Source organism: Myotis myotis, unplaced genomic scaffold (genome assembly GCF_014108235.1).
Source record: "Myotis myotis isolate mMyoMyo1 unplaced genomic scaffold, mMyoMyo1.p scaffold_m19_p_18, whole genome shotgun sequence".
Lineage (NCBI taxonomy): Eukaryota > Metazoa > Chordata > Mammalia > Chiroptera > Vespertilionidae > Myotis > Myotis myotis.
This window is the reverse complement of record NW_023416322.1, coordinates 10,143,312-10,166,531: the sequence shown is the minus strand read 5'-3', so window position 1 is coordinate 10,166,531 and position 23,220 is coordinate 10,143,312. Positions and strand designations below refer to the sequence as shown.

Below are 23,220 nucleotides of genomic sequence, written 5' to 3'. Positions count from 1 at the left end.
CTAGATATATATATGGAGAGAGAGAGATCTATATATGTAGATGTGTCGATACATATGAAGACATGTGCTTTCATTATTTATTTAAAGACTTGTTTAAAGCAGAATCATGAAGGGTATTTTTGTCTTCACCACCATTTTCTTTCCCTTGTAAAAAACACACAACATATCTTAAATTTGCATGAACAATAGCCTTTGTCCTGAAAGGGATATATAAAGTTCACTCCCAATGAAATATTAAATTTTTTGAGTAGTCATTCTTTTTAAAATTAAATTCATTGAGGTGGCCTTGGTTAAAAAAGCTTATATAGGTTTCAAGTGTACATTTCTATGACATATGATCGATACATTGCACTGTGTACCCCCCACCCAAAGTCAAATCATCTTCCGTCACCAGAAATGTTGAATTTTATCTTTAATTCTGACATTTCTGTTAGATCCAGGTGAGTCTGCACTCCCATGTGTCCATAATTCATACTAAGCACATCTTCATTTTGATGAAGGGTATCAGCTCAGTATTTCCCTTGAAGTTTCTGTCCCACACTATGGGGGAGGGGAGCAGTTTATAGTGGCCCTTCACACTTGTAGAGGGGCCTAATTTCATGAGTAATGACCCATAGAATCTTGTCTTTTCAAAATTCAATTCTGATGAAGCCATTCCTCCCCCAGGTGTCAGACGTGGGCAAATCCAGCCCATCTGTGCACATCCTATCCGATGAACTCTGTATATGGCTGGCAGGACAATTCTGCCTCCCAAAATAAATTCAACAAAATGAACAATTTATCAAATGATTTCCTTACAAAAAGTGTGTTTACAGAATATGTATCGAATGAATTGAGGTTTTCTTGGTGGGAAGAACCAGAATCCACATTTTGGGATTTCACACACCACCTTTCTATGCGTTTCCGCCCGCCCCCCGCCCCCCAACCACCCTCACACACACACTTTCCTAGTGCATCCCTTCCCATCTCAAGTCTGTCCTCTTTCTGTTCTAGCAATCCAATGAGACTGAGGACAGTTGAGGTTTAGGCAAGTTCCACATAGTAAAAACCAGTCCACTAAGTTGTGAAATTTATAAAATATGGTAAATTTCTCCTGGGCAATAAAAAGTGTTATGAACTATAAAAAATATAGCAATAAGCATCTTTAATTTTTGATAAGTCAGTATATTTAGCATGTTTATGGACATCTGTGAAATTGAAAAGGTTTTAAAATATCTTTGCCAATATGTTGGCAAAATAGAATTTTACTATAAAAAATCAGGATCATAGAATAAAGTGAAAATTTCCCATATGAATTGTTGCAGTTGTCATCATTGTATAGTCACAAGAAAAATATATACATTGACTATATTCATAAAAGCACACCCTAAGATTAAAGACATACCTTCAGAAAATTGAACAAAATTATATTTAAAATGCTGCTACAAAGAATATATTCATTAAATATTCTTTAAAAAATATATTAATAATTATTGAATATATCCAAAATGAATGCTTTTAAAGACAATGTTAAGTAAACTGATGATTTGATAAGTTCAATATATTGACTTCAGGGAACTGATCCTTCAGGAATTGCCATTCAGTTCATTGGCTTCTGGTGACTAATCCTCTGTAGTTTGGTGGGATCCCCATGTTCCAACTGACAGGGGCAACCGGGATCAGCAGATGGCTGTGTCACCAGGGGACTCTAAGCCCCAGCACAGAGGAAAGCCCTCTGGGCCGGGCCAGAAGCCCTTGGTTGGGTTTTCACTGAGACCCAGTGCCACCCTCAGAGCAGAGATCCCGGACCTCACAGGGGCCTTCTCCCCTCACCCTTCACTGTTTTCCTGGGAGGGACTCATCTTTAAGCATCATCCATGAATCACTCACAGTCCTCTGGGCCCAACTAGCTCCTGTAGTTATAAAACCTTACATGCACCATAAACTCAATTGTTAATAAACATGTTATTCTACCCTGTTACTTCCATGGAAATGTTGAGCCATTCAGGCCCGCCTCCTGTATTCTTGTTGCTAACTAGTGGAATGCCAGTGCTCAGCCTGAAAAAAGCAGTGAAAGAAATCTCAGCAAAAGAAGGAGGAAATATTTTCCCTGCAGCTGCAGAAAGCAGTTATCTGCATCATAAAACTGATTTGGCAAATGGTTTTTCCTAACAAAGGGGTTGTTACTGGACTTTAGAGATTGTAGCTTTGCCAATTGAACTTAACCTTTAACCCTGTAAAAGTCTATGATTCTGACTGGTTATCTCAGCAAATTTTGGGGGGGAGGATAATACCTAAATTAACACTTGTTTTTGAAAAGTGTAACCATTTGTCAGTTTTCTTTGCAAATCCAGAAATAAATTACTATGCTTTTCTCTTCACTTGTAATTCTAAAAGCTAAAACTTTTGACTCTTGAGTTTTTAAATTTCAGCTTGACTGAGGTGTAATGGGCTAATTGTAAGTTCCTTAAAGTGTACCTCACGATGATTGACATACAGATGTACTGCCAAGGGATCGCCCCTCCCCACTCTCTAGTTAATTAATACATGCATCACCTCTCATACTTACCTTTTACATTTTTGGCAAGAACATTTAAGTTCTACTCTCTTAGCAAATTTTAATTATTCAGTACAATATTATCCACTGTAGTCACCATGTTTTACATTAGAACCTCAAACCATTTTCATCTTATGGCTGAAAGTTTATACCCTTTTACTAGCTTCTCCTTATTTCTCCCATTCCTATCCCACCCCCAGACCTAGCAACCATTTGTTAGATTTCATATTTAAGGAAAAAAACCAAACCTTTTAAAAATGTAAGTTCTAAATTCCAAGGTTCAGATCAGTATTTCCAACTGCTTCATTTCTATCTCCCAGGTACCTTGAATCCAACAGATCCCAAACTAAATGGTCTTTCTTCCTTTGAATACTGCTTGACCTCTGTGCTTTCTGTTTCGGCTAAAGTAATAAATAATCTCCTCCTAGCCGCCCCCACCAGAAACCTGAGTCATCCTAGCCTCCTCTCTCTTGGCCCCTTTTCATATTCAGAGTCTCTCTCTTCTCCATCCCACTTCCATAGTCTAGGGTGCGGTTCTCGTAATTTCCTTCTCCTTACCCTAGACCACTGCAAAAGCCTCCAAACATGTGTAAGCCAGCTTCCTCGTTGCTGTGGTTATAATCCTAAAAAGCAACCTACTTTAAAACTCTCATGGGTCCCAATTCCTTAGGTCCCCCTTCCTCTGCTTCTGCTCACTCGGAACACCATGCTTCAACCTCATGAAAGTGCTTACCTTTCCCAAAGCACACCCTGGAATGATCTTGAAACAGCTTCAATCATTTGTAGAGAATATTTCTTGTGCATGAATGCTCTTACCTCCAACCTTGAGATCACGTCACTTCCTTGATGAAGTGCCCAACACCACCAAGAACTATGAGTCTCTTTTATGCTCCTCTAGTACATTTCTGACACCTTAATTGCAACACCACATTGTATTGTGTCTATTCACTTCTGCCTCCTGAAATAGACTGTAAGTCTCTTCAAGACAAAGAAGTTATTCATTCAACCTTTTTGTTGTTGTTAATCCTCACCCAAGGATATTTTTCCATTGGTTTTTAGAAAGAGTTGAAGGGAGGGGGAGAGATAAAGAGAGAGAAACGTCAATGTGAGAGAGACACTTCGACTGGTTGCCTCCCACATGAGCCCTAACGAGGGCCAGGGAATCGAACCTGCAACCGAGGCGCATGCCCTTGACCAGAATCGAACCTGGGACCCAACACTCTAACCACTGAGCAAAACCGGCTAGGGCTTCAGGTGTCTTTGTAAGGAGCCCAACCTACTATTGTATATGGCATATAATAGTGATCCAATAAATGGGAAGTAAATAAAACTCAATTCGGTTTTATCTTCTTAAGAGTGACTGCCTTACTGAGGACCAAATGAAATAATGTGTGAGAAGAGCTTCGAAGAGATGATACAGTGATCTGACTTCCCTTACTAGTTCTCAGTTGGCCAGGTGCAATATTTGTGGTTCCCCATCCTATTCTTTGTGGTGCCTCAGCAGAACCTGCACAGAACTCAGCAGACCACAGAGCGTGGAGGTAGAGGTTAGGGCTGAGCTTGAGTCCCAGCAGTACCATCATCTAACTTTGTGATCTTGTAGCAACTACAGCAGCTCCTTGAATCTGTTTCTCATCGCGAAAACAATGGCATTAAACTTAAATCAGCTTTCTATTGTCTACAAAGTGCAGACTTCTTAACTGCCCACTGAAAGGCTAAGACTTCCCTAGCATATGCCCTCAGATGTCAATGACATCATCGCCTTTGAAATTCTTATGGAAATGAAACCAACTCAAGAGCCATCGTCAACATGGTGGGTCTCTTGCAAAAAGTACTGTCCAATACAGTACACTTTGAGAGGCACTGGGAAAATCCTCTGCCCCCAGATTTCTTCTTCCATAAAGATTACTTTCAAGTTAATGTATTCATTGTATCTAAACTCCTCCTTTTAAAATCCAGATACCTTTATAAAGAGTGATATTTTCTACAGTCTCAATTGTTGTGTCTCCTTGCTTATGCCTGCATTCTCAATCACATCACTTTGAGATTCCAGAGAGAACTTGTTTTCACACTTTCCCTCATATCATAGAATTTCTATATCTATCAGTTCCTTCCTTCGGTGTTCACATTATATTAAAATGTATGTCTACACTTATTATAAACCTTCTTTGATGCTACTTTTTCGTATGGATACTCTACTTTTTATTCTCCTTGTACTACTATAGAGAGAGACAAAGCAGGAGTTGACAAAAAGAAAAGTGGATGAAGAATTAAAATGAGGACCAGAATGGTACTATGTCGTGCCCAAGCAGGAAGAGAATTTCAAGAAGAAATGATAATCATCATTGCAAGTGAGGGAGAGATAAGAGGTGAAGATGACCAAGGCTTCTAGCTTCAAAAACTAACTGGAAACTGACTACTATCCTCCTTGTTATCAGTTATAAAGGTCTTGACTGTCCATGGTGAAGGAGATATGGAGGGGCTAATAAAATCTCCAAAGGAAATTGCATTCATTTTCAGAATGCAGACTATGAAAACTAGGTCTTCTTTGAATCCCTTTGGGAAGTCTGGCTTACCTCCTGCTTCAACTCTCCTACATAGATGGTTAAAAAAAAAAAAAAAAAAGCGACAAACGAACACACTCAACTATTAGATACAATAACAAGAGCAACATCCTACCTCTTCTCTACTTCAGTTTATTTTGAGTATGTATCTATTATTCCCCCATTTATAATTAAAAATTGAGGCTCAGAAGGGATTAAAAGTACTCTTCAAGTCCTGTAACACCCTAATGCATTACTCCTGAAAAGATTTCTGCTGAAAACACCCCAAGTGTTTATCTCTGTCTCATCCTTCTAATCTTGCACTCCTCAACCACCAGCCTTTTCCCCAAGATACCCAAAGTAATCCACTGACCTGCAAGTAGCTGAGGAAGCAGTAGAAGGCTCTATTATGGTGCCTGGAGCAGTTTCTTAAGGAAGAAAGCTGCCTTGATCTCTAATAGTCCTAGTTCATCCTCAGATAAGAGTTTACCAGAATTTCCTGAACCTGTCTAGTCATTGGTCTACCAAAAGTCCCGGAATTACAGCCATGTGGTTGACTGATTGGGGACGGCTGAATAGAAATAGATGACCAGACTCTTTATTGGCCCAGTGAATGATTAACAGCAAAAACACAGCACCAGTGTTTACCTAATCTCCTTCCTCTTTACTAGCCCTCATTCTTGATAACATGTCGCAATCATTTTTCTCCTTGCCAACCATTTCCCCTAAATGAAAATGTAATATGAATTTGATGCCAGAAGTCTTTTTCTCTATTCATAAACACATGAGGTTGTGAAAGATTCAATTCTGCGGCCTGGGATCCTTGGCTACAATGGGGTTCAGACTAAGTTCACAAACATGATCCAGTTTCCATGATGCTACGTTCAGCAGGCTTTCCTGGAACACCATGGCCTATAGATGACCTTGACCTGTGTTTGTCACCTCAAGAAAACAGAAAAAAGGTGGGGAGTTGCACACATTTATTGAGTTCCTGATTGGTGGCACGTTGCTTGCAACATTATTAGTGCTCAGTAAATGTTAGCTACTACCAACCCCACTACTACTAAATGCTGGGCACCAAATGACCTCCAGAAGCTAGTCTGTCATTGGGTGCTGCTCAGAAGAATGCAATGAATGGCCAGCCATGTTTATTATCACATGACCTAGGACGGAATCCAAATTCTAACATTATCCAATCAAGTTATTAATCCTCAAGATTAAAGTTTGTACACTCAGAAGATTGCTATTAAAAAGCAAGTATTCCTGCTCTAGCCAGCTTGGCTCAGTGGATAGAGTGTCAGCCTGCGGACTGAAGGGTCCCAGGTTCGATTCTGGCCCAGGGCACATGCCTGGGTTGCGAGCTCGTTCCCCAGTAAGGGGTGTGCAAGAGGCAGCCAATCAATGGTTCTCTCTCATCATTGATGTTTCTATCTCTCTCTCCTTCCCCCTTCCTCTCTGAAATCAATAAAGAAATATATTAAAAAAAAAAAAAAGCAAGTCTTCCTGACAACTTTGCTTTTTCTGTAATAAACACAAAAGCCTCTTAAATTTTTCAGAGAAGAAGGAATGGAATCACAGCAGACATTTTGACAGAAGATATGACATGTGGGCTGAGCTTTGAATGAAAAATGGAAATTATTAGATTAAAATGAGGAAGGTATTAGAGGTAAAAAAGCACATGGGTCAAGTGACAAGGTGAAAATGATTTGAAGATTTGACAAGAGTGAGCATAAAGGAGGATTCCGCATTGTACCGTTTTGAGAGCTAAGTTAGAGGAAATATTACCTTAAAATTGGGTCTTGAAAATGCCATTTCCCAATCTATTGGAGTTCTTTATTTTCCAGAGTTACTGTTTCACATTTTTCTCTCCAGATCACTAAATTGTCTTATTCTCAGCAGATGACCTTGTGTCCTACTTCACTAAAAAAAGAAAATCATTCTACAGTAGCTTCTCCCCACCTCAAGTTCTCTCTCCTATTCACTCTTATTTCAGAAGATATTTGTTTATTCTTTTCCCTAGTTTCTTTTTTTTTGTTTTTTACATTTAAATTATTGTTTAAAGTACTACATATGTCTCCATTCCCCCCCCCCATTGACCTCTCCCCAACCACTTCCACCCCCCAGCACATGACCTCACCCCCATACTGTCTGTGTCCTTTGGTTATGCTTATATGCATGCATACAAGTCCTTTGGTTGATCTCTTAACCAACCCCCCCCCCTCTTTTTCCCTATTTTCTTGATTTAAGAGAGAAAGAGAGAGAAATAGAGAGAGGGAGAGAGAGTGATATATATCTATTTGTTGTTCTACTTATTAATACATTCATTGGTTGATTTTTGTATGTGCCCTGACTGGGGATCAAACCCAAAACCTTGGCGTATCGGGACAACTGAGCTGCCAGCCAGGGCCTTCCTTATTCTCAGTGTGTCTTTCATCCTGAAATATTGCCTTAATCTTGCTGAAACCTTAAATTCTATTCCGTTGTGAGATGCTGAACTTCTCAAAAAAGGCTCCCACGTTTCCTCCCTACTCTTTCTCATAATCAGTCCACAGCCCTCCTTTGTGGCCTTCCATCTGGCTTCTTCCCACCATTTCTGAAGACCTCTTTGAGACATGACCTTTTCTCCAAACCCAAAATTTATTGAATTTATCTCCTTCGATTTCTCAGTAGCCTGGAACACTGCTGATTATCTCCTTTCTGAAACTCTCTTCTCTCTGGGCTTCCACTCACCTAGACCAGTGGTCAGCAAACTCTTTAGCCAACAGAGCCAAATATCAACAGTACAACGATTGAAACTTCTTTTGAGAGCCAAATTTTTTAAACTTAAACTATATAGGTAGGTATATTGTTATTAACTTAATTAGGGTACTCCTAAGGCTTAGGGAGAGCCACACTCAAGGGGCCAAAGAGCTGCATGTGGCTCGCGAGCCGCAGTTTGCCAACCACGGACCTAGACTTTCCTGACGCTCCAATCTTACTAATTGTTCTTCCTTGATTATTGTTACCCCCACTTTCTCCTTCTCATCTCTAAATATAGATACATCCCAGGTTCTTCTTTTAAATTATTTTTTCTTTACATCTTTAATTATCTTACTTACTCTCGTGGCTTTAACTATTCCCTATAAGAGAACTATTCTCTAACTACATCTATCTCTGACTACTCTTCTAAATGGAGACTCACATTGCCTATTGGATATCTTTTTTTTTTAATATATTTTATTGATTTTCCACAGAGAAGAAACATCGATGAAAGAGAAACACCGATCAGCTGCCTCCTGCACACTCCCCACTGGGGATGTGCCCGAAATCAAGGTACACGCCCTTGACCAGAATCGAACCTGGGACCCTTGAGTCCACAGGCTGACGTTCTATCCACTGAGCCAAACCCGTTAGGGCACCTATTGGATATCTTACAAGTACTTTATACTCAGCACATCCAAAGGGGGGATTTCTCATTTCCTGCCCAGAAGCCTTACCTCTGACCCCAACATTAATCCAGGCTCCCAGGAATACTATTTCAGACTCACCTTCAAATTCTTCTCTCCCTCATCCTCCAATGTTCAATCAGTTGACATATTATTTTTATTGGATTTTGCAATGTCTCTCTTATCTGCTGTTTCTTTTCTATTTCTACTGCCACCAAACCAGTTCAGGTCATCATTGTCGCTCATGGGGACTATTGCAGTAGATTCTCTCAGTTCTTTTCCTATTTCCACCGATACTGCCTACAGTCTGTGTTCTGTCCTCATCACTTCCTTGCTTGAAAGTCTTCCATTTGTACTCGCTGCCTACCAAATAATTTTAAAATCTCCAACACACCTTTTAAAGCCCTCTATAAACTCACTGTAATGGTTCTTTCCAGTTTTTTTCTCTCAGCACTTCCCATGCTTTATCCAGGCCAGTTCAGACAATGTGCTAGTCCCCAAACAGGCCCTATCTTTCCTGCCCCTGCAAAGCACCTCTTAAAAATTATTATTTAGCCCTGGCCAGTGTTTCTCAGTGGTTAGAGTGTCACCCAGCACACCAAAGGGTGATGGATTTGATTCCTGGTTAAGGCCACATTGCTGGGATGCAGGATCAATCCCTGGGCCAGTCGGGTACATGTGAGAAGGGAGGCAACCAATCTCACATTGATGCTTTTCTCTCTCTCTCCCACTCTCTCTTTCACCCCCCTCACTCCCTTCCACTCTCTCTAAAAATCAATGGGAACAAATTATTATTTTAAAAGTTAACACCTGTAATTTCATCTTTTAAGACAACTGTTTTCATCTGTACCTATTATTGCCTGGTCCTTTTCTACAAGAATAAGGTTTTTAATCAATGCAATCATAACGTCTTGTCTTTCTGTATTTTATTTCAAGATTATATTTTTAAGATTTTCTGTTCATAATCTCTATATATAAAAGCCTAAGCGACAGTTACAACCGGTCAACCGGTCACTATGACACACGTTGACCAACAGGGGGCAGACGCTCAATGCAGGAGCTGCCCCCTGGTGGTCAGTGTGCTCCCACAGCCAACCTCCTGCAGCCAGCCAACCTCCCTCGGTCCCTTCCCCCGGCTGGCCCCAGTTGGCCCCTATTGGGACTGGGCGAGACAGCCCCGATCACCGGCAAGTGGAGGGACCCCACCCATTCACAAATTCATGCACTGGGCCTCTCGTTGTCACTATAAAAGATTGCATTACATTTGATGTGCCCTAACTTATTTAACATTTCTCTAAGATTGGACATTTCAAATGCTCACAAGGTCTTACTAATGCAGACAATATAGGTAATAACATAATGAATAGCTTCAAATTAAAAATCGTTTTGCTCAAGTTAGATTCATTCTACACATGGACTTACTTGGTTAAAAAAAAAACTCAGGCTCTCTTATTACATTTCTCAAATTATTTTTCCACTTGGAATGTCTCCTCCCTAATCTTTGTCTCTAACTTTTACTCATTTTTAAAGGCTCAAATAACTATGACATCTTCCTGGACAATTTTCCTGCCTCTAACTCTTCCCAGATGGACATCATGCTTCTCACATGTGAGCTCCCATAGCACACTGTTCTGCGAAAAGTGCCTATTTTATTCTCACCATCCTGAATTAAGACATGTACATCCATGTCTTGTGTCTATTCAGAGACTGTGGGCTACTCGAGAGTCTATCCCTTTTTCTTCTTAACTTCGCATAGAGATTTTCCATGACTTCAAGCTCTCTTGTGTATTTTGATTGTATTTTACTCAGATTTCCTATGTGTCTTAAACAGAGGGCGGGGTGGGAGATGGAAGAAGCCTGGGCTATCAGCTCAGTGAAACATCTTGGCGGGAAAACCTTGGGATTCTTGCGGCTTCTGCCCTCAAAAAATAAAAGAATGTATCCGCTTGTGTTGCACCAGCTCAAATTTGCCATGCAGGATGGGTTTCATCCAAAAGGCCGTGAGCAATCTTACTGCAGAAGACTTGGAAACCTGGTTTCATAAATAGGATATAGGGGCAAAACCCAGGAGAGAGTTTGGGTCCTACTTCTACTTTTTCCTCAATGGCTCATTTTAAGATATAATTGTTTTGAGCCTATTTCCCAAAATAAAAGGTTAATTTTTACCTCATAATTTTGGTTCACTTGTGGCTAATTTTGGCTGCAGCCTTCCTGTCTCATATTCATATGAGGCACACTCTTAGCTATGATCGGAGCTTTTGATTTTCCTGGCATACAGGAAATCAAACCCTTTTCTCCCCATTAATGTGCTGCTAATTTTTGTCTTAAACAGACAACCATCACACTTGGTCTTTCCACATTCAAACATACATATACACACACACACACACACACACACACACACACACACACACGGCCCATCATAAAACTGCAGTTGATTACTATGAAGTCGCTTTCCAGTCCAATGAGAGAAAAATCTGAAACCAATTTCAGAACCAAGAGGAAACTTTATTTATAGGTATATTGACATTACCCAATCAACTCAGCTACAATGTCAGGGCGATATTGTTGCCTCCAACTCAGCTTTCTTTTTTTCCAGAGAATGTTTTAGCTCCTCCATTGTTGAGCCATTTTCCTTTAATCTTTGCATAAAGTTCTCTACGGCTTTGCAAAGTTCCTCACTCTCTTGAAAGGCAAGCTGAAGAAAGAAAAATGTTTGTAAATGACCACTTACGAACGGAGAGCCAGCTTGATATTCTGAAGATAATGAGTAGTGCCTAGGTCCGTGAATGGGGGCTCAGAACCAGGCTAATTTACAGAGGGATGCGGATCTTAAAGATGATGCTCAAATGCACTTACTATGATCCCAGTAGTAAACATAAACTAAAAGAGGAGTCTCAATGACAACTGATTTGTCACCCTAGCCAGTTTAGCTCAGTGGATAGTGTTGGTCTGCAGACTGAAGGGTCCCGGGTTCGATTCCAGTTAAGGGCATATACCCGAGTTGCGGGCTCAATCCCTAGTAAGGGGTGAGCAGGAGGCAGCCGATCAATCATTGATGTTTTTCTCTTTCTCCCCCTTCCTCTCTGAAATCAATAAAGATATGATAGACATGAGTTTATGTACCTTGCTCTATAAAGTACACAAGACAATGAGTCCTACTAACAGCACCTCGTCGGGTGGCAAATGGGAGCTACCATATATAAAAATGTGAGGTCATAGTTTATGCGCCCCATTCTACAATCAGGTCAAGGCCAACCCATTCCAAAGCATCCCAAATGGATCAGCTGTTTACTAAGCAAGTACTAGGAGCAATGCCAGGCCCTGAAGATCCAGCTGCGAACAAGACACACAAGAGCCTATACTGCTCACCAGTGCCTTCTCGTGTGCAGTCTGTGGAGCTGGTTTGGGAGCTTCTGGGATCAATTCACAGACCGGAGGTGCTCCGTTCCATTCCCCATCAATGCACTGCTGCTCTTGTGTGCCCACCAAGCGGTATCTGCACAGAAATTAGAATGGCCACAATGCTTAGCCTTTCCACCTTCTGAACTGGACAACGAAGGCTGGTTTTGTGTTGCTATATTTCGGTATTTCTTACTGTGATAGAACCCACCTCTCGGCCCTGGATCCACAAGGCATGTTGAAGCTCTCTCAGTATTACAGGGTGGTACTAAAGTAAAACCCCTTCCTGGGGTGTGGAGAGCCCAACTGATGAGTCAACCCATAAAATATGGAGAAGTGAGAAATTCTGAATATGTGCGTTTATACATACAGCTTTTGGGTGGGGAGGGTGAGGGAAGAACTTTAAATAAGCACCTGTCATCTAGGCTCTAAAAAGGAGTAGAAAGCTAGAGAGAGCCTTCAAATACATCTTAGTGAACTGGCTGAAAAGAAGCTGCAGCTTCTAATCAGAAAAAGACGTGAGAGTTGACTGCAGTCTGTTGACAGTACATAATGAGATTGAAATGCTAGTGAGGGCACATAACCCTGAGTCAATAACAATGAGGCAAGGGAAAGAAAAAGCTAGGCAATCTGTAAGGTGGGTGACCAGGCAGTCTAAATTAAGGCTAGACTTTAACTAGGGTATTTTAAGGACCTATATTCTAAATCTTTCTATTTCTGCAGTTCCATGTGTTCTGTGGTTCTTTGAGGGTTTTTTCTGAAGGTCCTTAGGAAAAAATATACATTTATAATATCTATTTTGTCTTACTTAACAGAAAAAAAGATGATACTTTAATTAGGATAAATAGGAAGGTGAATCTGTCTTCTAGGGATTGGGTGGAGCTGGGAGTCGACTAAGGCAGCTCTCAAAATTAGAATGAGCTCAGGATCCTGAGCAGTAGGAAATCAAGGGACTAGTTTGAGACAGACTGGGTGTGGAAAGCAGCTACAGCATTTGGACAGGTTCAAGCCTCGGACCAATGAGAGGGCACAATCCTCTCCTGGCAAAGCCACCTGCAAGTCCCAGCACAATTCTAGCCAAAGCCTATATGTAGTTATAAGCTTGACCTTATGGTCCAAACCTGTAGCCCCACGTGGCTGAGTGCAGGTGCATGTAATTGAGTAGATTTGAAATCCATGAGAATGTTGTACCCACGCCCTTACTTTACCTCATGGAATCTGGCTATAAAATAAAGACTTGGCTTGAAGGCTGTGGCACTGTCGCTAGCTCTCCATCAGAGAGGACAGCGTCCCACCCAGACCCAGCTTTCCTCTCTTGTCTGTCTTTTCTCCGTCCTTCACTGCCCCCTCTCAGGCTCACCAAACCTAGCTGTGCTGGTACAGCACATATGGTGCCCAACATAGGGCTAAGTATGGGGAACAGGGGCCTGTTCCCCCATGGTCATGCTGGCTTGGCACAACTGGGTCATTCCCAAAAAGAATGCTACTACTCAATGGGCAAGATCTTGTATTTGAAAGGCTGCATCCTCTTACCTGTCTTCACAGTGATAAGTAATGGTAGATCCTGAGTTGAAATTTTTTCCTTCATAATAGCCATGAGCTGGGTTCCCAGGAGGGCCACAGTCTCCTGAGGGGCAGGAGATAGGAGAGACAGTTTTGAAGTTCAGTTATACTCGATTAACAACACCCCCTACGTGTAATTGTCTATGCCAGCACCTACTATCTTCATAGCAGCACGTGTGGCATCTAGGGACATGTATGTTCTCCAGGCATTTCCTTCTCCTCAAAATCATATCTGTCCATGGGAAAGACCCCCTCCCTGGGCTCATCTTGAGTCATTAGCGATTTGAGAGTACTTTTCTGATTGGCAGGAGCTCAAGGAAAGGAAGGTGAAGTGGTAGAGATGCTAATTGTCAATATACAAGAAAAGAAAATTTAGCCCACAAACAGAAGTCGAAGAAGTAACTCTCTGAAACAGGAAATCAATAGTGTGAGCTCAAATGGAGGCTGACATCCCCCAAGGGACAGAGTTATACAATGAGGGCTTCATAAAAAAATTTTAAAAAAAGGAGAACAGAGCTTAGATCATTGAGGATGAGAATTGTGGAAACAGAGCTGGAGGAGGTACTGGATGTTGTGAGTTTTAGTTCTGGCTCTTCCAGTAACCACGTGGCACTAAAGAAGACATTTCATCCCTCTTGGCTTTCTTCCTAACCTATAGGATGAGCAGGTGAAGTGATATTATGCTTTCAGCTCTGAGCTTAAGTCTAAAAATGTTGATCAAGATTAAAGGCTAAATCAAGAATAATTACATAGGTGTATATTTACTGAAACATCAAGTTCTTCAACACATATAGCTGAGTAAAAACAGCAAGACATCGAAGAGTATGTATAATATAATATAATTTTTGTAAAACACCATCATATACAAACATATATGAACAACAATGAGAAAAGAAAAAAGCGCTGTTCACTGAAATGCTGCTCATTTCACGGGAATACACCACCGGAGCTGAGGCCCTGGTCCGTGAGCTCCCCGTGTTTCTGGGCTGTCTGTTAGATCCTAATCCCTCCCCAGATACACAAGAGAGGAAATCATCCAAGGGATGTGGCGAATGCCCCGCTGCCAGTGTTGATCAACATCTTTGGGATTTGCATTTGTTTCCACTGTACTCACTGCTTTTGCAGGTGGGAAAGGGAGGCACCCAGGTGTGGTCCTCGCGGCACTGGCTCCAATTGCCGCCTTTGAGGATGTAGTGCTCATCGCATGTAAACGTGATTGTGTCTCTCGCTTTCACAGGCCACCGGAAATTGAACTTGCCATTCAGCAGCACAGGGTCGGGACAGTGGCCCACTGAAGAAGAAAACAGGCGGTGATCTGAAAGGGCCAGGATGAAACCCACCACAGCGAACACTAGACCTCCTGGCGCTTCATTGAGAAAACAAGAAATTAGAGCTAAAACTGCACTTTCTTCCTAGGGACCATGATACCAAGTGGTATCAATCAGGGTGAGAAAAGACTGGATTGGCCCGAGTGTCCCTCTGGTCATTGTCACTCCTGTGCAGGACTAAGAGTGAAAAGGTCTTCTTGGTCGTGCACAAGAATGACAATGGGCGCTTGAACTTACTAAAAATAGTTAAGCATCTAACTGGAAATTACCAATAGCAAGCTCATCGTCCTGTTATGTAAAGCATTGCTCAAAATTCTGGAGCCTATGTTTGAAGCAAGTGTTTCCTTCTTGTTTATCCAGCCAAATATATACGTGTACTTATCATTTTTTACTTCATTTTGTTTTCTTAGGCATAAAAACAGGAGAGAGCCCTGGCTGGTTTGGCTCAGTGGATAGGGCATTGACCTGCAGACCGAAGGGTCCCGGGTTCGATTCTGGTCAAGGGCACATGCTCAGGTTGCGGGCTCAATCCCCAGTGGGGGTTGTACAAGAGGCAGCCAATCAATGACTCTCTCTCATCATTGATATTTCTATCTTTCTCCTTCCCCCTTCCTCTCTGATATCAATAAAAATATATTTTAAAAAAACAGGAGAGAATGCAGAAATGTGAATTTGGTCATATGAATAAAAGGTAAACAAGCTGGTGTTCTTTACTCTGGGAATAAAGGAGAATCGATCCAACTATTCCTAAAAGTAGTAATAACAAAGAGAATACGGACTACTTCTCCATCTCTACAGACACCACAAATGAGTTTTGTGAACTTGAGCAAGTCACGTGGATCTCAGTTATCACGTTTATAAATTGACGACATACATTTTTCTCAGTTCAAAGTTATAGGATGAAGGACGTAAAATGATACAACAGATTTACCTCCAAGTAATAATAATGCAAAGCAGAATTGTAGGTGGAAAAAAGATCAGTCATGTGCTGATACTTGTTGAAGCTTGGTGATACGTAACCACGCCTTCATTTTACTCACCCGTCTTTTGTATACATTTAAAATCTTCATAATATAAAAATTGCAAATCAGTATGACATCACAGTCCCCCCCCCCCCAAAAAAAGTCATCTTACTATTTGGTGGAAATTCTTTCCTTCTTGGAGGGGTGGTTGAGTCTATTCAGAGCTGATTAGGTACCTTCAAAAAAGTCCCGCCACTACAGTGCTTTACAAATGGATTCCTAGAAGTTGGGATTTTTGCCTGACAAAGTTTTAACATGAGCTCCTGGAGGTAGAATGTGAAAGAATACAGTGGGATGACAAGATGGACAAAGAAGCAGAAAGATCAAACTTACAGCGGCACCTGGGGGTACCGGCATTCCACTCCTTGGAGGCGTTGCAAAACAAGGTGCTCTCCCCTACCAGGTGGTAGCCCTGGATACAAACGTAGGTCCCCAGAACGTGTCCTTCTGCTTCCTTGGCAACAAATATGCTGTTGTCCACCGGGGGAAGTTCCGGACAGCTCTCTGCTGGAGGGAAAAGGAACCCGATCCACTGGCACCTCAGGGGCTGTGAGGTAGCCCTCGTTCGATCCCCCCATCTGACTCTCTTTTTGCTGGATTATTGATGCTGATCCCTTGTACTCTTCCATGTTCGGGTACATCCACATCCCTCCCTACCCTGCAATTCCCAAAGTTTTATTTTCGAAAGGGTAACCGGAATTTCACTCAAATTCAGCCGTAAGTTATCCACTCCTAAAGGAGCAATTCCCTTCCCAACAGGCATTCCTGCAGTTTGTATAAGACCAGTGAAGATTTTGAAACGGATATTGTTTTTGCTCCTAGAACAGAAGGGGAAAGCAAACAGGTAACCCCCACTTAGAGAGCAGACTTAGTCAATATTTACTAAGCCCCTATGGAGCACAGAGAACTCAGCCAAGTAACCTGAGATTTTTCAAGACGACAAATATATTTCATTGATTTCAATTTCTTTAAAATCCTAGACAGAATGCCTCCCAACCGACAGACTGAGAATCAAGTGCCTTGAAAACTGAGCGTAAGAAAAACATACATACCATCTGAGCCAGAAATCAGCCACACAACCACAAGATAGTACACAAACCGAAAAAACATCTTGTGATCAATTGCTTGACTCAGGCCGAAGTTAACTCAGCCTGAACATCTGGTTTGGATCAAAACAGGTCTTCTAGCACCGCTAAAGGTCAGACCGTCCAAACACCTCCCTCCTAGAGAACGAGTTGTATTGATTCTTCTTCCCTGGAAAGAATGCAAAAAGAAAAGAAAAAAAAGAAAGAAATTGTAACAGGAAATGAAGAACAGCTGTATGAAGTTGCTACAGAGAGGACTTTGCAAAAACATAACTGGGTGGGAAAAGAACAGCCAGTTTTAAAACTCAATTTCAGAAATTGCTTAGGTTCTGTTCATGCAAATCCAGCTGACCGGCCCCTTTGAAGTGCAGGCTTCTCCTTCCGTGACAGACGTGGGCGACAGGGCCTTGCCATGACCTTCACTTCTGTCAATATTTGCCATTGTTTAAAGTCCACCTTCTGCAACTCTCTCTAGCGTTGCTGGTGGAGAAAGGGGTGGCAATCTCTGATGCTTTTCCCGGTAAAACCCAACTCTGGGCACTACCTCATCCCCTTTCTCAAATACCAGCTCTCTCCAGGCTGTGAGCACACTGAAGACTGAACGCCCAGGGAAGTCAACTACCCTTACCTGTCTCTGATCTTCCTGATTTATGGCTTCCCAGCAAGGAGCTGGTCCTGGTGGATGCCAAACCTGAGAAGAACTCCAAAGTCCTGTATGTAAACTAGCTTTGGGCTCTCATCGCTCCTTGTTCGTGACTGTTACAGCAATTAGCTGGTTGTCCATGCTCCGTGGTAAAATACCTACCCAATTTTAGGTTTAAAAAAAATAGTACAAAAAATTGTAATAAATATAAAGTCTATAAGGGACACAGTAAGGCCTCAAATTTGATTCTCTTCACCAATTTGCATTAGTTTGAAATGACTTGTTCATATCTTTCTCCCACGTTGTGTTAACAACTCCAGATCTCCCACGTTAACTGTTAACGACTCCAGGACAGGGAGCGTGCCTCATTGGTCTGTTCCCTCCCTTCCTCTGCACTCCAGAATGCAAAGCAGAATTGTCTGCCAAGTGAATGGAAAGCAATGCAGAATCGATGAGAACAGCAGCCATCCAGAAACTTGACCACAGCCCCTCAAATCCAGACTGATCATTTATCATTTATCACTTAATGTATACTTACTGCCTTTATAGGTTTTCCATAGCTTATCTTTGGTCAACTGATATGTGAGTTGCTAGAGAGTAACACCTTTTAAAGTTGTTTTCCATAGTTAATAACATTCATAATGCTTATTAGTAAATAAAAATTACAGGCTCTTCTAGACCTTTAACATTAAGAGCAATTTAATCTAATCTATATTGTTTCCTGGAGAACTAGGGCAATAGGTCAGGTGCAGAATTGTATTGAGACTGGTTTGATTGCTTTACAAAGAATGGGCAGGCAGTAATTAGTGGAAGAGATCAGGTGAATGGGGAAGGGTAGGAAAACAAAAGCCAGCCATGCCTAGGCTAGGGGGAGGGTTGTGGGGAGTTCAACAAAGGGCGTACATGCTGTGGCGTGTGTGTGTGTGTGTGTGTGTGTGTGTGTGTGTGTGTGTGTGTAAGATTTTGAGAGAATTGGAGATAGTTTTAAGAAGTTCTACGCTATGTTATAAATGCATTCACTTTGCCCTTTGTCAAATCAATTCTCAAAATATTCAATTTGTTTCTCTAATTAGTTTTTTTTAAAAAATATATTTTATTGATTTTTTACAGAGAGGAAGGGAGAGGGATAGAGAGTTAGAAACATCCATGAGAGAGAAACATCAATCAGCTGCCTCCTGCACACCCCCCACTGGGGATGTGCCCGAAACCAAGGTACATGCCCTTGACCAGAATCAAAGCCGGGACCCCTCAGTCCACAGGCCGATGCTCCAGTCATAGTCACTGAGCCAAACTGGTCAGGGCTCTCCAATTAGTTTTTGTATATTGACTTGGTATGTAAATATAAATTGAGTATGTGTCAGAGATTTTACTCAACTCAATGAATGAGGGACCATTAAGATGCTATACCTAGTTCAAAGAAGAATTTGAGGAACAGAGATTAATGTAGTCAGTTAGGCAAAGGCATTCTGAAATCACTTTTCCAGTAGATGCAAAACTGGTTAATATTAGACAGGGCAACAAACTAATATTTGGAATCAGCTTTTCTAACTGATGAAAATGAATTTACTGGACAAAATCCATTTGCTTTGCTGTGATCAGAATCATTTGTATTGTTCTCAGAAAAGAATCACTTGCATTCTTAATTTTTATAAATTGACTTCTACTTTTTATAGTTAGTAGCAAATGAAACAGAATTACACATCCCTGTGCAATTTCTGGGGAAATGGTAATCCCCAGAGAGGGTCTGCTAGACCGTACTTAGTAATCCACTGAAAACTTTCTCCAATGATCTCTTTTGCCTAGTTCCAAGTTCTGAGTAATTTTTCTTAACATACCACATGTTCAACTTCTTAAGGCACACATATTTCACAGTGCCTAATGTATATTGTGTTTGTACAACAAATAATTTTAAAAAGTGGAAGAAAATTTTGTTTACTCCCACTTAGGCATAAAATAGAGCATTGTCATAGGAAATAATTGCAAATAATTCTCCATCTAAATGGTTTACTTCTGATTCAGAATTATTAGGACTTCAGAAAGGTCCTATATTGCTTATAATACTGTTTTACTAATATTTCTCCATGAAGTATAAAATTATTTCTACCAAGTGGGCTATCGAGACTATAAATGCCCTCACAGGTTAAGGTCAGGTTTTGCTTGACAAATAAACTAGAAGAAATCTTTCTTTCTAAAGCTATTTAGATTTTGCAATTACATATAAGGGGTTATAGAGTTATATGTTTTATTATGTGTCCAAGGTCAGATAAATTAATAAGCATTATAGGCTCTTCTAGACCTTTGAACATTAAGAGCAATTTAATCTAATCTATATTGTTTCCTGGAGAACTAGGGCAATAGGTCAGGTGCAGAATTGTATTGAGACTGGTTTGATTGCTTTACAAAGAATGGGCAGGCAGTAATTAGTGGAAGAGATCAGGTGAATGGGGAAGGGTAGGAAAACAAAAGCCAGCCATGCCTAGGCTAGGGGGAGGGTTGTGAGGAGTTCAACAATGGGTGTACATGCTGTCGTGTGTGTGTGTGTGTGTGTGTGTGTGTGTGTGTGTGTGTGTGTGTGTCTGAGATTTTGAGAGAATTGGGAGATGGTTTTAAGAAGCTCTACACTATGTTATGAATGCATTCACTTTGCCTTTGTCAAATCAGTTCACAAAATATTCAAATTGCTTCTCCAATTAGTTTTTGTATATTGACTTGGTATTTCTTGAATGCCTCACCAAGAAAAACCTGGGACAGAAAAGTAGCCTGTATGCAGATTATATGAGAAAAAATTAACATAAATTTTCAAAAGGTCTCATTGTTCATGAAATATTGTAGAGTTTGCTTTGGTTGTGAGTCAAGACAGCCGCGCACTATGGCAAGATCAGACTTGATGAATGAAAAGTACTCTCTCTTTAAGTGATGGCAGCATAACTGCAAAGACTACTGCTCACCTTGTTATCCGGACTTGCTGAAAAGTCCCTGCTACCAGATAGCTAACCCTTACCAATATCCATTTCATCCTTCTTCTTTAGTAATTAAACCCCATATTTATTCCTGGCACAAGACCACCTGAAATTAAAAAAAAAATCCCAGCCTGTCTTGCCTTGGACAAAACTTTGGCCAATGGGATGTGAGCATAAATGTTATATGCAACACCTAGAAAATACCCTTAACAGAAGTTGGTGTGCCCTTTTTGTTCCTTCCAGCTGACTGGAATATAGCATAGACCCAGTTCCCGTAGTTTGAGTAGCTATATTGTACGAGAGGTAGAATCTGACACGCTTTGAGGATGGTGAGTTAACATGTCAGAAGGACCTGGGTCCTTGATGGTTGAGGGAGCTCCAGTCTAGTCTCAGACTGCTAATCTCCAAAGTTCACTGTAGCTGACTGTAACCTTCCGTCACACAGAAGATGCTAGTACTTTGGGTTTGCTGACACCTTCCACTGAAAACAACTTCCATCTGAAACACGGACGAATGCAGAAAGTAAGGGTCAAACCATGGACTGATTAAAATGATCCAGAAACTTAAATTTGGAAAAGAATGTTTAATAGGCCTTATTAAATCATGCGTAGAGAGTGCTTCCCATCCCATCCATAAATTCTAAAAAGGCAATGGAATGGATGAGAGAGGAGAGATCTTAGGAAGCGAAAACTGAATGTAAACAATAATGTAAGCAGATCACTGATGAAGAAAACCCAAGTGGATCAACAAGGTATTTCCTGAAAGTGGGCAGGGTGGTTGGTGAAGGGCGTTACACTGTTCGAGGCTAGGCCTCATTAGATTTGGAATGCTGCTTCCCAAGGGTCCCTCTGTTTCCCTAAATTGCAAGGATAAATGCGCCTATCGAATCTGACCTGGCTTCATGGGTAAAGGTATTGCATACAACCAGAAAGGACATTTAAATGCCTTTGGGAATTCAGGAGGGAGTTCTGTCCATAATGATTAAAGTAATATAGCTGGTATGGGCTTAATGAGAATCAAAGAAGACAGTGCCTTGAAGTTTTTAAGAAAAAGAAAGCATTGCCCTGGCTGGATGCTCAGTTGTCTGAAGGCTAACCTTACACCAAAAAGTTGTGGGTTCGATTCCTGGTCAGGGCACATACCTAGGTTGCCGGTTCCATCCCCATTGAGATGTGGTCTGGAGGCAATTAATTGATGTTTCTCTGTTTCTCTTTGTCTCTCCTTGTCTCTCTCTTTATGTCTGTCTCTCTCTCTTTAAAAATCAATAAAAATGTATCTTCGAGTGAGGATTTTAAAAAAAATTACTCTCCATGATTACAACCTACTCAAATTCTTAAATAGTCCACACTGTCCAGTAAAAACAAAAAAGTAAGCATTTCCTAATTTCATATGTTCTCCTTCTCTGCTTAAAAAAAGTATCAAATGGATGTCTCAATTTTTTTTCATGTCAAAGAAAGGGAGATGGTGTGTGTGTGTGTGGGACAGAGAGAGAGAGACAGAGAGAGAGAGAGAGAGAGAGAGAGGTATGTGTTATCTAGCTCCTGGTGTCCCACCCTGATGCCCAGGGATGGGTTTGAGGAGGTCCTGACCTCCATAAATGGAATGCAAAACTTACACATGTCTACTTTTTTCTGAGGAGAGACCTTGGCTTTTGTCAAAATTTCAAGACGTAGAATGTAGGTTGGCTACATCGAGACCATGGTAATAGGTGATAGCCCAACTGCCACAGGAAGTGCCAATAAGGTTGTCACCAACCAGGACAAGCTAATGAGCCTGAAGGTTGACTCTTCTCACAATGAGCCGTCAGTGAAAACCCTGGAGAGGTTTACGACATGATGTAATAATTAAGGCTACAGAAATCAAGCAAATAATGACCATCACTGGGGCACTCACTGAATAGTCATTTTCTAATCCTGGTATATTTGTTAAGTTTCCAGCTATATTTAAAAATAGTGGTTAGCATGTTGTGTTTGTTGAGCCTTCACTATTACAAACCTTATGGTTTACCTTGTTCTGAGGTATGGGCTTTGACAGAAACTCAATCAGTGTGGAGGTGAGCCACTCAAAAAGGGTGTTCATTCACCTATTTGGAAAACAGGGTTAATGAATCCAGACCCTCTCTGCCTTCTACAAAGGATGGATTGGTTGGTGAATAAAACACCTGCAAAGGTGCTTAGAGATCTATGGAAATTATACCCTTGACACCCTCATTATTGTTACTCCTCCAGATATATTGCTAAAGCTGAGTACATTTAGCAATACTTATAATTATTGTCTCTCAATTGCACTTGGAGAACTGATAAATCGTTCTCATCCTATCAGATGCCTTGGACTAGAGAACTTGCAATTGTCCTACTGTTACTATGAACATTTCACTTTATCTCATCTCTATTGCTACTGACACTAATGAGAGTGTTCAATGTCCCTTTATCATAAACATTTACATAACTATTGCCTAATAATGGTTTTGGTCAAGGCTATTTATGAGGAAAGGCATCCCCAGTAGGGAGGGATGAGTTACAGAACTGCTGTTCACTTTTTCCTTTCCAATCATAAACTCTAGAAAGAGGACAGGGACTTCTTGTTAGCTATGGCATGGCAAGGCAACTAATAGGTGATCATTAAATATCTGTTGAATAAATTAATAAAGCTTTAGAATGCCGATAATGCATGACCGTAACGATCCCACTCCCACTGATATCATTTTGAAAAG

At 41.0% G+C, this 23,220-nt stretch overlaps 2 protein-coding genes across 8 annotated transcripts in view; both read right to left on the bottom strand.

Moving 5' to 3' along the window:
• C4BPA (complement component 4 binding protein alpha) overlaps window positions 1-5,669 on the bottom strand; it is a 41,078-nt gene extending 35,409 nt beyond the window's left edge. For 3 of the 6 annotated variants that reach the window (XM_036344793.1, XM_036344792.1, XM_036344797.1), the window contains exon 1: window positions 5,453-5,666. The gene's annotated coding sequence lies outside the window, so the exon portion shown is untranslated. Of the gene's footprint in view, window positions 1-2,784; window positions 2,935-5,452 lie in introns of those variants that run through there. The other 3 variants (XM_036344796.1, XM_036344795.1, XM_036344794.1) reach the window with 3 other exon arrangements.
• A 5,322-nt stretch (window positions 5,670-10,991) lies between these two features.
• Window positions 10,992-17,227, bottom strand: C4BPB (complement component 4 binding protein beta). Of its 2 annotated transcripts, none has more exons than XM_036344574.1 (6): window positions 16,872-17,227; window positions 16,153-16,323; window positions 14,584-14,760; window positions 13,440-13,533; window positions 11,877-12,003; window positions 10,992-11,202 (listed from the first exon to the last, which is right to left on the bottom strand). In XM_036344574.1, the coding sequence occupies exons 1-6, from the start codon at window positions 16,927-16,929 to the stop codon at window positions 11,059-11,061; spliced, it is 771 nt and encodes a 256-aa protein (XP_036200467.1). In that variant the 5' UTR covers window positions 16,930-17,227; the 3' UTR covers window positions 10,992-11,058. The 2 variants fall into 2 exon arrangements, with proteins under 2 accessions (XP_036200467.1, XP_036200466.1); XM_036344573.1 differs by having other exon boundaries at window positions 16,153-16,326; window positions 16,872-17,225.
• Between the last annotated feature and the right edge of the window lie 5,993 nt (window positions 17,228-23,220).

What these genes read in the sequence shown, in the direction of transcription:
- C4BPB (XM_036344573.1), bottom strand. Translation starts at nt 16,929, where the DNA reads ATGTTTTTTCGGTTTGTGTACTATCTTGTGGTTGTGTGGCTGATTTCT. An exon ending in CGGTACCCCCAGGTGCCGCT is followed by an intron (nt 14,761 to 16,152) that starts GTAAGTTTGATC and finishes TTTCTTCTTCAG; the next exon opens with TGGGCCACTGTCCCGACCCT. An exon ending in CTGCACACGAGAAGGCACTG is followed by an intron (nt 11,203 to 11,876) that starts GTGAGCAGTATA and finishes TTCTTTCTTCAG; the next exon opens with CTTGCCTTTCAAGAGAGTGA.